Source organism: Leucoraja erinacea, chromosome 1, assembly GCF_028641065.1.
Source record: "Leucoraja erinacea ecotype New England chromosome 1, Leri_hhj_1, whole genome shotgun sequence".
In the NCBI taxonomy this organism is placed as follows: Eukaryota; Metazoa; Chordata; class Chondrichthyes; order Rajiformes; family Rajidae; genus Leucoraja; species Leucoraja erinaceus.
The window spans coordinates 167,214,860-167,228,808 of record NC_073377.1 but is presented as its reverse complement, the minus strand read 5'-3'; the positions used below and the strand labels follow the sequence as shown (position 1 = coordinate 167,228,808).

The window sequence follows — 13,949 nt, the reverse complement described above, 5'->3', positions numbered from 1 at the left end:
ATGCTCGAGTGCTGAACAATGGAATCCCATAAGGATACGATAGACCTATAGTCTGTAAGCAATAAATGACTTTACTCACATATTTCACTTTTAAAGTCTGTATCAATTAGCAGCAATTTATCTATCTATCTATCTATCTATCTATCTATCGATCGATCTTTGAACGTCTTTACTGGCATCGCAAAGGCCACCCGATGGGTCCTCGGCTGCACCTACGCAATTGGGGCCTTTCCAGAATTTTTATCGCAATCTTTTTTTTCACACCAGTGAAACGGGTAAGATTTTTTTTTTAATTATTTAAAATTTTTTTACAAAGTATTTTACTGCTACTCCAAGCCCGCGGGGATTCGCCGCCTTGGCGCTGATGGTCACCGGGAGCTGCTGGCTCCGGGCATACAAGGAGGGAAAAGAGTGGCACCCTCGAGTTCCTGGGGAGGCGAGGAGAGAGAATGGGGTGGATTGAGGGAGAGGAGGGGATAGGGAGGGAGAGAGATGAGGGCAGTAGGGGAGGTGAGGAGGGATAGTGGAAGGGGGGGGGGGGGGGGGGGAAAGGGGGGGGGAGAGAGGGGGGGGAGGGGGGGGGAGGAGAGGGGAAAGAAGGAGGGTGACGAGGAGGTGGAGGGAGTGCTGGGGATGAGGGGAAATGAACCGCGCCTGCACAGTTGGGGGCTATGCGTGAGTGGTGGAATATTGCATTGGGGAACAGGTTGCGTTTGGGGAATGGGTGAGTGGTGGAATATTGCGTTGGGGGACCAGGCCTCTCGTGTGACAGGGACACAACTTAGTCTAGTATAAGTCTTATGTCAGACTGCATTTATAGTATCATGAGCAGTTTTGGGCCCCATATCGGAAGAAGAAAGTGCTGGGATTGGAGAGGGTACAGAGGTGGTTTATGAGAATTATCCCAGGAATAATTAGGCTAACACGAGCGTTTGACGGCACTGGGCCTGCACTCGCTGGTGTTTAGAAGGATGATCAAATGGCCATGAGACATTTAGTGAAGTGCTCACAAGGTCTAGTTACAATGCAGAACAGTGGGGGTGTGACGTGGGAGGAGGAAGACCAGCTTTAAGGTATAGTTAAGTAGAATTCAAGACTGGGAAATATTTGAATTGTAAGTGCATAATGTGGGAGGGGAGAGGCAGATTCAGATCTAAGGAGGCAATCTGAACAGAGGTAAAAGGGCATGGTTGGAATGCACACATAAGTCTTCACAAAGAATAATTTTGTGCAAAATCTCAGGAGACCCAATTGTAACAGTGATCGAATAATTGTTATATCGATAACAAATGTTGGTTACACCCAAATCTCGAGGTCCAGGTGAGATGCACCTTACTTTGCTGACAGAAGACAGCTTGGAAGCTAAAGGGCTTGCAATCTTTCCCAAATCCCAGACAGGTCCCATAGGACAGGGAAATAGTAAATATGACACCACATTCAACATTAATGCAGGCACGTGCCTTGCATCTAAAGGTCTTCCAGTTCAACCTCAGTAGTGGTGAAGCTTTTGGAAATGAATGCCAGTCAAAAAAGTATTTGGAAAAGTTTTAGTTAAAGGAGCACCAATTACAGATGTTTTAGAGACAAATCATGTTTTTTTCTTTTAACCTGAATAAATCTCTTTGTAGCAAAGGTTTGACAATGGGAGTATAGTAGCTGTCAGGCATAATTTTAGAAGGCACTGGAAGGGTAAAAAGTGCGGCAAAAATTGTTGCACAGCTCAGTCGGTTTTAAACATACCTGTTGGGTAACTGGGCCATTCAAACAGCAATCTGTATAGATATGCAAGGGAGATCCTTTTTTAATGTCTGTAGAGAACCAGGGAATGAGCTAAAAAATATGCTCTACAGGGAAATGGCACAGATGAGCTGTCGCCTCATACTGTGCCATTAAGAGACTATTAGTACAAAAATAGTCTTATGTTATTAGCAAATAGTTATTCTTTAGAGCCAATACATAGTCTGAATAGAATAAAGACAATGAAAACAGCATCCCATGACTTGTATATCTTTGGAGTACAGCACAATTTCTGTGATTAATTTACCTGGATCATATGCCAGAATTGATTTGGGAGCACATTTTCACACTTTGGCATGAAATACAAAAAAGTTTATCAACCAATATCTTCAAAGAATGAAGACAATACTTGCTGGATACCCAACAGTTTTCCTCAATTACATTACATACAATGCACTATAGCCAAGTATTACACAATTTCTTGAACTTCATCTTGAAATAAAGTCAAAATGCTTGTCATCTTGATCAGTTAGATTAAGGTAACTTCTTTATAAAAGGATGTCACCAAGGAAGCTAATTCTGAAGAAGAATTATTCATTTCCATCCAGGGAGATTAATAACATCCTGGTAGTTGACTGGTTTTCAATCTTAGGAACTAAGTCTAGGATAGCTTTGAGATTCTGCTGGTGTTACTTCAATCCAACCTACCGAAATTACACAGTCAGTCACAGGCTTCTTCAGTGCGTTTTCTGAAGTCTCTTTGAGTTTACTCAGTAACATCGCCATAATTTGTTCAACGGCAAAAACTCGTTCTTCATTCAAGTAATGTACCTGCAAATAAATTGTATGCCACATTACTCAGAAAGGTACAATGAAGGTGCTAAAGGAGTTAATAATTTAATTACATACACTTATTAATGCTAGTATAGACCATGTCTGGGTGGCATTTGCTAACAACTAAAGAAAAGTCAAGTTCCAGCAAACTGTGCTAAGAATGTTTTTATTGCTGACAGACGCTTAAGATGCGACAGTTCGAGAAGACTCATGGCTAGCAACAGCTATATCAAACAGGCCAAGTAGATAAACGCCACAGAAGAATTCTCACCGAGAGAATCAGGTAGGCGATTGCACTGTTTTTTAACTGATGGTTTTAAATATTTAACTGCATGCAAAAACAATTAAGATCAAGTAACCGGACTTTAAAAAACCCTCAAATCTACCATAGATGAAATTTCAATACATCAAGCATTTTGAGAAAGCCTGAAGATAAATCATGGCTGCTCAAAATCCAATAATGAAAAAAAGATTCTGGTTCAATACGACATTGATACAGGATAATTTTATGATAAAGCCATAGAAAGTATGAATGGGTTCAGAAATCCCTTGGACCCAATCATGGAAACATTCAATTTACCTCGATGATCAAGAAACATGCTATGAAAGCCATGAGTAAAGACTCAAGCTGAAGAATCCCCTGGAGCAAACCAATAGGTAGATGCCCAAGCCAGGACACTACCATTAACTGAAATTTCAAAAAGCTTGGTTACAAAGGACTGTGATTCTAAGAAATTACCTTCTGACCTATTGGACTTCATCCAGATTGGAGGTTAGATAGAAAATTGTTAAGGCTTGACTTGTGGAAAATTGTTGGATTAACGTGTACACAGCTATCTAATGAGAAAAGCAACCTTTCATTATCTCTTTCCTCACACCCCTCCCCAATAAACTGTTGCTTTTGGAACTTCAAGGGCAGATTTTTTTTAAATGGGTAATTGGAAGGTCTTGTACTATTCTTCCATTAATGAAATTCAATTTCATGTGATGCTCACCGAAACACGAGTTTGACTCATTGAGCCCGTTATGCTACTGGAAGCATCCCTTGTACAATGGGACCTGAGCCTGTGCACAAACTCCTACACAACATCGTCATGTTAGAATGTAATGCTGGAAACCCCCCAAAAAAGCGGTTTCATATAAGATTGTTATACAAGAGGAGCAACATTTTAAAGCTTTATTCAAAATATGCATCATGGTGGCTGATGGTTACGTGGCCGTTTACAATTCAATTGTAATCAGTGATTTTTTTTTGTGGTGATATTAATACATACAAAAGCAACTATCCATTTAATTAGACTCTTGTTAATTAAATGTTTTTTTTAAATTTATTTTTATTTTTGTAACGGCACTCCAAATTCCACCTCTAACCATGCTTTTTGTCATATGTCTAATAGCTGCTTGTGTGACTTGGTATCAAATTTTGTTTTGTAGCACAGTCCGTGAAGCATTGTGGAAGTGTTTATTATATTTCTGAGCAACCAATTTAGCAATTGTGGCCTGATATTGATGAAGATCAAACTTACTTTGATTCCAACACTACCACTTGGTATATTTTGAAGTTCATAAGCAAGCTTGCTTTTCTCAGTCTGCACAAATGGGTCATCGAAAGCCCTGCCATGCAGTCGTTTAAAGCCTTGTATGGTATTCTTTGCATTGGTCACAATCTGTGGATTTAAACATTCCAATTACAGAAACAATATGTAGATCACAGAAAACAATGGGAATATCAGGTAAAAATGGCAAAAATAAACACATCACTCTTATAAAAATAATTTCTACAAACACTATTTCTAGCTGGAGATCATTAGCCAATGTTTTATTTATACAAACTGCCATTATAATTTTATTCAGCGAAATAGGTTTCCCCTCTAGTTTACTATTCAATGATTTTTAATACAGTAATACAATCTGTCAATACCAAGTAACATTACTTTTAAACAACTTACAACAAATTCTCCTGTGCAATTCCATTTTCTGACAAATTAAACTCTCGATTTAATTTTTTACGTAATAAAGGCAACTTCTGCTACTACAAATGCAGCACTGTTATGAACGGTTTGATGGATTCTGCAAACAATTTCTTGTTATTTAGAGTCAACTTGGAAGAATCTCTCAAATGTAATTTGGAAACACTTTTATTGAAGTGTTTCCAAATTACAATAAAGAGAAAAAAACAATGTTGTGATTTTAAAGAATTTAATACAGCCATCGCCTAGAACATAAAGTGAAAGCAGTGATATTAAAAAAGTATTCATAATGTGAAAAACAAAATTAAGGGTCTTCTCTTGTTCTCCAAGCATTATATACATCGAAATGTCAGACTTGTATGAAATATTTATTTAGGCATACAGCATAGAAATAGGCCCTTCAGCTCACCGAGTCTACACCATCCACCACACTTGTTCACAGTGGTTCTATATTATCCCACTTTACCATCCACTCACTACACTCGGGGCAATTAACCTACAGACCCCTATGTCTTTGGGATGTGGGAGGAAATGCACGTTTCCTCTGTGAACAAGTTAAACTCCATCCAGATAGCACCTAAGCACAGAATCATACCTGGATCTTTGGCACTGCGAGGCAACAACTCTACCAGCGTGCTGCCCACACTTGAAACGCACAAAATAATTTGTTCAAAGTTAAGATTCAATAATTCCATACCTGGATCTTGGCAGCTGCTCCAACTGCCCGACTCTTGGGTCCCAGCGATATACAGGCCCTGAAGTAAAACATCAAAATCACTAAACTATACTACATTGGATATTTACATTTTTTTAAACCAATTTAAAAAGACAAAGTAAATGTCAATTAAAAACAATCACACTATCTTCATTAAAGTATGTTCAGACTTTCACAAATTTGTTTAATTCTTTTTGCAGCTGCATACGGTATATGTGAGACTGTTATTGACTGTAATAACAATGGCAGGTTTTGGCTCAGTATAGCAGCATTACTCTTTGTTATCCACTCTTTTGTTACGTGAAGGGACAGTAAACAAAGGCAAAAAAGTGTCCAATATTACAATAATCTTTAGAGTTAAAGTTGTGTACATATCCCATAATGCAATCTAAAGTAATGTTTCACTATAGGTTTTCATCATTTGTATATCAAATTAATACTTTCTTTAAAGAAGAAGCTGGTAATATCTAAGAGTATATCAAATTTACCTGATTGCATGTAAAGAAAATATAATTTTGTAATGCCCCACCATTATATAATGACGTACAAGATGCTAGCATGGTTCAAAGACCATTGCTATTCTCCACTTACTATAAAAGGAAGCTCAAAACTGCATTCAATGTTGGTGTTCAACTGTGCTTCCTTAAAGGTCAGAAAAACTCAAGCCTTCAAATTTCTAGTGTCAATTTGCCAAATATTGTTAAAGGAGGAATGATTCGTAAAAACAAATGAAATAGGTTAAAGAAAAATATAAATAGTTGAAATTATTCATCCTAAGGGTAGCATGGCAGATTTGCCAGAATACTTTAATCCATCTTGTATCTAAGTATGTCCCTAAGAGATGAATAAATGTTAAACTCCCAACTCAAATAAGAGCGAAAGAGATGCAACAGCCTTGTTTTCAAAAGAGTTTAATTGTCATAAGTACTGAAAGCAAATGAAATTCTTACTTGTAGCAACTTCACAGGTTATATACATAGATAACATAATAATCAAAAATAGTTCAATAAATTAAAACGTTAGTGCATAAAAGCCCACGAACCAAGAGTTCATAGCTTAGTTAGTACTTGTAGCATTCAAAGGCCTGATGGTTGTTGGGAAGAAACTGTTTCTGAAACAAGGGATATGAGGAAAAGCAGGAACAGGGTACTGATTTTAGATGAGCAGCTATGATCATATTGAATGGCGATGCTGTTCCTCGCATTAATACGCGAGGAACAGCAAACTGCTAACCTGTTTATCTAAGGTCAGCAGCAAATCTACAGAAATACAAAATCCAATAAGGGCACAATATCAAGGTATTTAGAACATGATTGTGCATAGTCAACATGGAGAAAACATTATACTTGACTAAGCTATTTGATTACAGGGAACACATGGACATGGTTTATTTGTATTTTCAGAGGGCTTTTGATAAAAAGTCCCACACAATAAATTTGGTTAACAAGATTAAAGCATATATAATTGAGGAGCAATATATAGATGAAGAATGGATGAAAAATTGGTTAACATTGAGGGAATAGTAGGAATAAATAAATCCTTCTCACATTGATAGGTTGTGATTAGTTGGATACAACAGGGAATTGCTACTTGGACCTTGACTATTCTTAATCTTTAGCAATGATTTTGTTGAGACAAGCAAGTTTGCTATCGACACAGGAATAAGTGGGAACATGAACAGAATGATGATGCAGAGAGTTCAACAAACTGAGTGGGCAACATGGAACATGGAGTACAATGTAGAAAAATGTCATCCATTTCAGTTGCAATAAAATGAATGAATTAATTTTATGTTTTAAATTCGAGGACCAGAGGACATAGGTTCAAGGTGAAGGGGAAAAGATTTCATAGGAATCTGAGGGGTAGCTTTTCCACACAAAGGGTGATGGGTGTATGGAACAAGCTGCAAGAGGAGGTAGTTGAGGCTGGGACCATCCCAACGTTTAAAAAAAAGGTTAGACGGGTACATGTACATGGGACTAGTGCAGCTGGGACGTGTTGGCAAGTTGGGCCGAAGGGCCTGTTTCCACATGGTATCACTCTATGACTGTAAATGGTGAAAAATTGGTAAATGGTAATATGATGTAACTTTAGTGCCCTTGCACACATTCACTGAGGTAACTTAAATGTGAAGAAAGCAATTAGGAAGGCATATTGTATTTTGGCCTTTACAAAGGACAATTATTGTCACATACACCATTTCCGGTGCAGTGAAATTTGAGTTGCCATTTGCAGCACACCAATAAAAAAAAAATAAAACACAACATTAAAGAACTTAACATTAAACATTAAAAAATACCCCCGAATGGTTCCCACTGTGAGGGAAGACAGCAAAGTCAGTCCTCTCCCTCTATTTTCACCCCGTGGTCAGGGCCTCCGCAGTCGCCGCAACGGCGGCGCGATATTACAGGCCCTCTCGCCGGATGATGGAGCGCCGGCGTCGGGAGCACCCTCTTCAGCGGCTTGGAGTGTCTGGAACGGGCGCTTCCTCCCCGGAAACCGCGGCTCTCGAAGTCCACAGGCCGTGCTGGTCGGAGCTCTGACACTGGCAATCTTGGCGAGTGATCCCAGGCTCCACGGTGTTCAAAGTCAGCGCCACTGCAGCTGGACGCTCCGTGGAGGGCTGGTTCCGGAACGCAATACTCCACCACTCACCCATAGGTCCCAATATTCACCACTCCCTTGAGGAGGCAGAGAGGGAGGGAGGGGGCTCCCAGCGGAGCGCGCAGCACGACTTGATCACGCGTTCACGGCTTAAATCCAGCACGGGGGGGGGGGGCGGTAAAGAGAAGGGCGGCTGGGCCACATAACTTGCAGCTCGTGGAAAACAGTGGGGCTGCGCGTTGAAAATTCTGCACAGCTTGCCACGAGGAGCAAAGGTATTGTGACGTCATCCACCTCGCTTCTGCACGTTAGATTTTAAAAAGATGTCAGATCGGTAAACAAGTAAAAAACCTGAACAAATAAAAAATAATGAATCAAATTTTCAGATGAGGGGATTTTTGAAAACATGAGGTGAATCTCTACTGGGTATGTAAAATTTTCACCATTATCGGGTTTTCAAGAAGATGCGAATCAAAGAAAAAGTTCAAGCAAGCAAGCAAACATCCAACAACCAAGATCAGACTTTTATGTTAAATGATGAGCAGGGCAAGTTTTTTTTTTTTAAAACACAGTTGAGAGTGCCCGATTCACATTGCATGATTGGTGGTGGTGGTAGATACAAAAGAGGCATTTAAGAGGATCTTAGTGAGGCACATGGATATGCTGGAATGGAGGCTTAGGGTCATATGCAGACAGAGATTTATTTAGCTTGGTGTCACGTTCACGTGGACATTGTGGGCTTGAAGGGCTTATTCCTGTGCTGAACGGTTCTATGCCATGGTTCGAATGGTGCTTATAATTATGGTTTCATCGAATATACAGACATGCTATAGAGGAAATGCAGCAAAGATTTACCACAATGGTTCCTGGAATGCCAGTTCCAAGGTTAAAGCAACTAGTAGGCTGGGTCTCTGGAGTTTTGATGGGAAAGAAAACTTACTGAAGTGTACAAAATTCTCAGAGTGAGATAGAGAATGTTTCCACTGGCTGAATTTTTTAGAACAGGGATAATGTTAACAAGGCAAAATCAATTTAGGACTAAGGAGAGAAAAGATTTCTTCAAAGGATGGCAAATCTTTTTGAATAGTTTAATAAAAAAGGGACTGTAAAAGCTTAATCCATGATTGCATTTCAAACTGATGTCAACAGATTTCTAGATGTGGTGACAACCAAGGAAATGTGTCCTGGTCAGGAAAAAAACCATCCAAGATAAATCAACAGGGCTCGAAATTAGTGGTTGCCCGGGTGCCAAGGGCAACTTAAATGCCATGCCATTTTGCCGGCTTGACAAGCAACCGGGACACCCAAGGTTTAATTCTGAGCGGGGCCCCCTATCTATTTCTCTCTGTCACTCTCCGTCTCCGCCCACCATCCGTATCCATGTCCGGGTCTCCGCTCGCTCATTTGCCGGCATGGCCGGCCGCCTTACACATGCACACTGCCACGGCCTGCCTGCACATCCTCCCCTTGCACATGCGCATTGCCACGGCAACTGGTTGGCGTCAACCACTTTCTCCCTCCCTTTGCATTGTGGGAGATCTGGCCGCCATTGCTGTCCGGTCGACGCCTCGCCGTGACCACTGAAAACCAACGCAGAATCTGACTCATCTAACTCCCTGAAGTAACTCTTGCTTCTTGGTTTCCTGGTCCTCCGAAAATATTCCAAATGGAATTTAAACAGGAGTGGACCCACCACCACCAAACTCCAAAATCTGAAAATAACAGCCTATTGCACTTTATCTGTTTATATATTGTGTGTATATATATATGGTCTATGGTATATAGACACAGTGAACTTTTATCTCCTATTCTGAATTATGTTTTCATTGTATGTTGTGCTGCTGCAAGCAAGAATTGCATTGTCCTATCTGGGCCACATGACAATAAAACTCTTGACTCTTGACTTGGACAAGCAAAAAAGGGTTCTTGGGGAGGAAAAAAAAAGAGCTACCTTAAATTTAATTGCATCTGGTTGGGTACCTATGGTAGGGTGAAGACTATTCCATGCGTTAATTGTGTGGGGGAACTCCATGGAGCAGCCAGCATCTCTGAATAGAAGAAATTGGGTGACGTTTCGGGTAGAGACCCTTCTTTAGATTTCCTCTGGCTTTAGTGTTTTTAGTTTAATTTAAAGATACAGCATGGAAACAGGCCCTTCGGCCCACCGAGTCCACACCGACCACTGATCACCCGTACACTAGTTCTATCCCACACATTAGCAACGCAAGTCAAGAGTGTTTTATTTTCTCACGTTCCAGTTAGAACAATGAAATCCTTACTTGCAGCAGCACAACAGAATATGTAAACATAGTACTCTGTAAACAATGTTATAAACGAGAAAACAAAACTGTTTATATTTATCAGGGCTCTCACTTAACTTTCTTTCCCTGTTGCCAACCGGGCAACCGTGGCAGCTTTTTAGGTTGCCAAATGAGTTTAGGTGGTCATTTAAGACGGCTTGCATGACGCGTGCGATAATGTGCTCGGACGAAGTGCGTAGTTACCAGTCGGAATTATGCTCAATGAAGCATTCACATATTATTTCTGCTTTAAATAGTCACAAACTAAACAAACAATCAAGACATGATAATGTACCACAATGACATACAGCAAAATTATAATACAGTATCTCAACTCTTTTTACACATTGTAATTAAAGCAATTTTTATTAGTTCTTTCCACCTCCAAACAAAAATGTGGTTGGATTATTCAGCGTATGATCAACCCGTGTCAATAAATCCTGGACCATGGTAACAGTTATGCTTAACCATGCACACTACAGATTGATGCAAGCATGTTTTCTGTGAAGAACTGAAAATTACCATGACATGGCCATAGCATGGGTCGTTATTGCTATTGGTACAGAAACACTCTCACTTCCCACATAATTTATCCATAACAAAATATACAGGTTGCAAGGAAATTTCTAGAGGCATTTTATGATAATAGCTGTTAAAACCAACTATACCCATCTGAGAGGTTAAACATTACACCGACTGACAAGAGATGGCCAAAGGATATAACTGCAGCAAATGTTCTTTTGGTAATATGTATAAAGGTGTCAAAACACCACAATACCCAACATTCAGATTAGATGTACGTGTTGTGAACAGCAATGAAGATACCCAGTTTGTATACACCAGATTTAAAAAATATTATTGATAAACGCTGTTTCCATCATTCCCACTTCAGAATTAACATTAAAATTTCAACTGAAATATCTCCTGACCAAATTTGTGACGTATATGACTGACTGTAGAAGCAAAACCTGGATAAATCCAACGTATAGTTGTAAATGTTGCTCATTAAATAACTACAGTACTGATACTCCATATTAAGAGCATTGATTTGCCGTTAAAATGAATTCTGTAATGACGTGTCAACGGTAGCAGTGACAATCGAACACTGCGGTTTTAATGTTTCACGTGTTCACAATTTAATTAATCCATCTTTATGGACTAAAACAAATAACATTTGGAATTAAAACACATTTGATTGCATTCCGTTATCAAACAGTCAATACAGGATGAATGGGAAGTAGACAAAAGTGCTGGAGAAACTCAGCGGGTGAAGCAGCATTATGGAGCGAAGGAAATAGATTAGATTAGATCCTTTATTTGTCATTCGAGACCCCTCTTCAGACTGTTCCCCCATTCTTCTTTAACGGGGGGGATCAGTACAGGATGGATGGGGGGGGATCAGCGCAGGATGAATGGGGGGGGGGGGGGGGGGGGGGGGGCATCAGCACAGTAACAAGTAGCCTTTATTGTCATTCAGACCTTGTGGTCTGAACAAAATTCTATTGCCTTGCAGTCCTACATATAGTAAAAATGACAAAACACACGATAAACACAAATTAACATCCACCAATCCACCACAGCGAGTTCACCAGGCACCTCCTCACTGTGGTGGAAGGCAAAAGTCTTAAGTCAGGATGAATGGGACGGAGCTGTACAGTCTGGATCAGAGGGTCTGTGCAGGATGAATGAGGGGATCACTACAGGATGAATGGGGGGGGAAAATCAGTACAGGATGGGGGGGGGGGGGGGGGGGGATCAGTACAGGGATGGGGGGGGGGGGATCAGTAGAGGATGAATGGGGGGGGGTCAGTACAGGATGAATGGGGGGGGGGGGGGGAAATCAGTACAAATTATGGGGGATGGGGGTAGAATCAGTAAAATGAATGGGGGTAGACAAAAGCGCTGTGGAAACTCAGCGGGTGAGGCAGCATCTATGAAGCTAAAGATATAGGCAATGTTTCGGGTCGAGACTGCTTCAGACTGTTCCCCCCCCCCATTCTTCTTGAATGGGGGGGGGGATCAGTACAGGAAGGGAGGGGGATCAGCGCAGGATGAATGGGGGGGGGGGGGGGGGGGTACAGGGGTACAGTGTGGATCGGAGGGTCTGTGCAGGATGAATGAGGGGATCACTACAGGATGAATGGGGGGGGGGGGGGGGAATCAGTACAGGATGAATGGGGGGGGGGGGGGGATCAGTACAGGATGAATGGGGGGGGGGATCAGTACAGGATGAATGGGGGGCGGTCAGTACAGGATGGGGGGATCAGTATCAGTAAAAGACGGGGGGGGGGGGATCAGTAAAAGACGAATGGGGATCAGTAAAAGACGAATGGGGATCAGTAAAAGATGAATGGGGAATCAGTAAAAGACGGATGGGGGGGGGGGGGATCAGGGGGGGAAAAAACTTACAAAATTCTTAAGTAAAAGACGAAGGCTAGATCAGTAAAAGACGTTTGGGGGGAAGTCCAGGACAAGGGGTCACAGCTTAAGGATAATGGGGAAATCCTTTAAAACCGAGATGAGAAGAACTTTTTTCACACGGGGGGTGGTGTATCTGGGGAACTCTCTGCCACAGAGGGTAGTGGGGCCACAGTTCATTGGCTATATTTAAAAGGGAGTTAGATGTGGCCCTTGTGGCTAAGGGGATCAGAGGGTATGGAGAGAAGGCAGGTACGGGATACTGAGTTGGATGATAAAAGATGATCATATTAAATGGGGGGGGAGGCTCGAAGGGCCAAATGGCCTACTCCTGCACCTAATTTCTATGTTTCTATGAAATCGGTGCAGGGTAAATGGAGGGTGGGTCAGTATGGAATGAATGGGAGGATCAGTGCAGGATGAATGGAGGAGAAGTGCAGGATGAATGGGGCGGGGGGGGGGGGGAGGGATAAGTACAGGATGAATTGGGGGCCAGTGTAGGATGGATAGGGGGTGGCAGGAGAATCAATGCGAGGTGGATAGGGTGATCAGCGCAGGATGAATAGATGGGGAGGGGAGCACAGGGGATGTCGGTGAGGACTGAATAGAGGTGGGAATGTGGATCAGTGCGGGAAGGGCCAGGAAGCGAGCGGGCAAGATCTCGGACCTCTCTTATTACCCTGGCCACAAACTCTTTGAATCACTTCCCTCTGGAAGGCGACTCCGGATTGTCAAAGCTGGCACAGCCAGACATAAAAACAGTTTTTATCCACGAGTAGTTGCTCTACTGAACAGCCAAACATCTATAGCCTCCCTTTGATCTGGTATTTTGTTGGTTCACATGCTTGATCAATGGTGTTTTATCATTAATGTTTTATTATTATTAATGTTTAGTGTCTTCCGAGTCATTCGTAAATGTCACTGTATGTCATGTTACTTGTGGGCGGAGCACCAAGGCAAATTCCTTGTATGCGAATACTTGGCCAATAAACTTAGTTACATTCTCCCTGCAAGCATGTGGGTTTCCTCCCACATCCCAAAGACGCATTGGCTTTGTAGCTTAACTTGTCTCTGTAAAATTGCCCCTAATGTGTAGGGAGTGGGTGAGGAAAGTTGGATAACAGAACTTCTGTGAAATGGGTAGACAAAAGTGCTGGAGAAACTCAGCGAGTGAGGCAGCATCTATGGAGCGAAGGAAATAGGCGACGTTTCGGGTCGAGACCCTTCTTCAGCCTGAGGTGAAGGTGGGGGGCGGGTCGAAGAAAGGAAGAGGTGGAGACAGTGGGCTGAGGAAGAGCTGGGAAGCGGAGGAGAAAGCAGGGACTACCTGAAATTGGAGGTCAATGTTCATACTGCTGGGGTGTAAATTGC

The 13,949-nt window shown here is 41.7% G+C and overlaps 1 protein-coding gene across 1 annotated transcript in view; it reads right to left on the bottom strand.

Annotated features, from left to right (window-relative positions):
• LOC129704470 (heat shock 70 kDa protein 4L-like) overlaps positions 1 to 13,949 on the bottom strand; it is a 62,306-nt gene that overhangs the window by 43,869 nt on the left and 4,488 nt on the right. The window contains exons 2-4 of the mRNA XM_055647572.1: positions 5,239 to 5,296; positions 4,098 to 4,238; positions 2,446 to 2,568 (exon numbers count right to left, since the gene is read on the bottom strand). Coding sequence (XP_055503547.1) covers positions 2,446 to 2,568; positions 4,098 to 4,238; positions 5,239 to 5,296 — 322 coding nt within the window. The remainder of the gene's footprint in view (positions 1 to 2,445; positions 2,569 to 4,097; positions 4,239 to 5,238; positions 5,297 to 13,949) is intronic.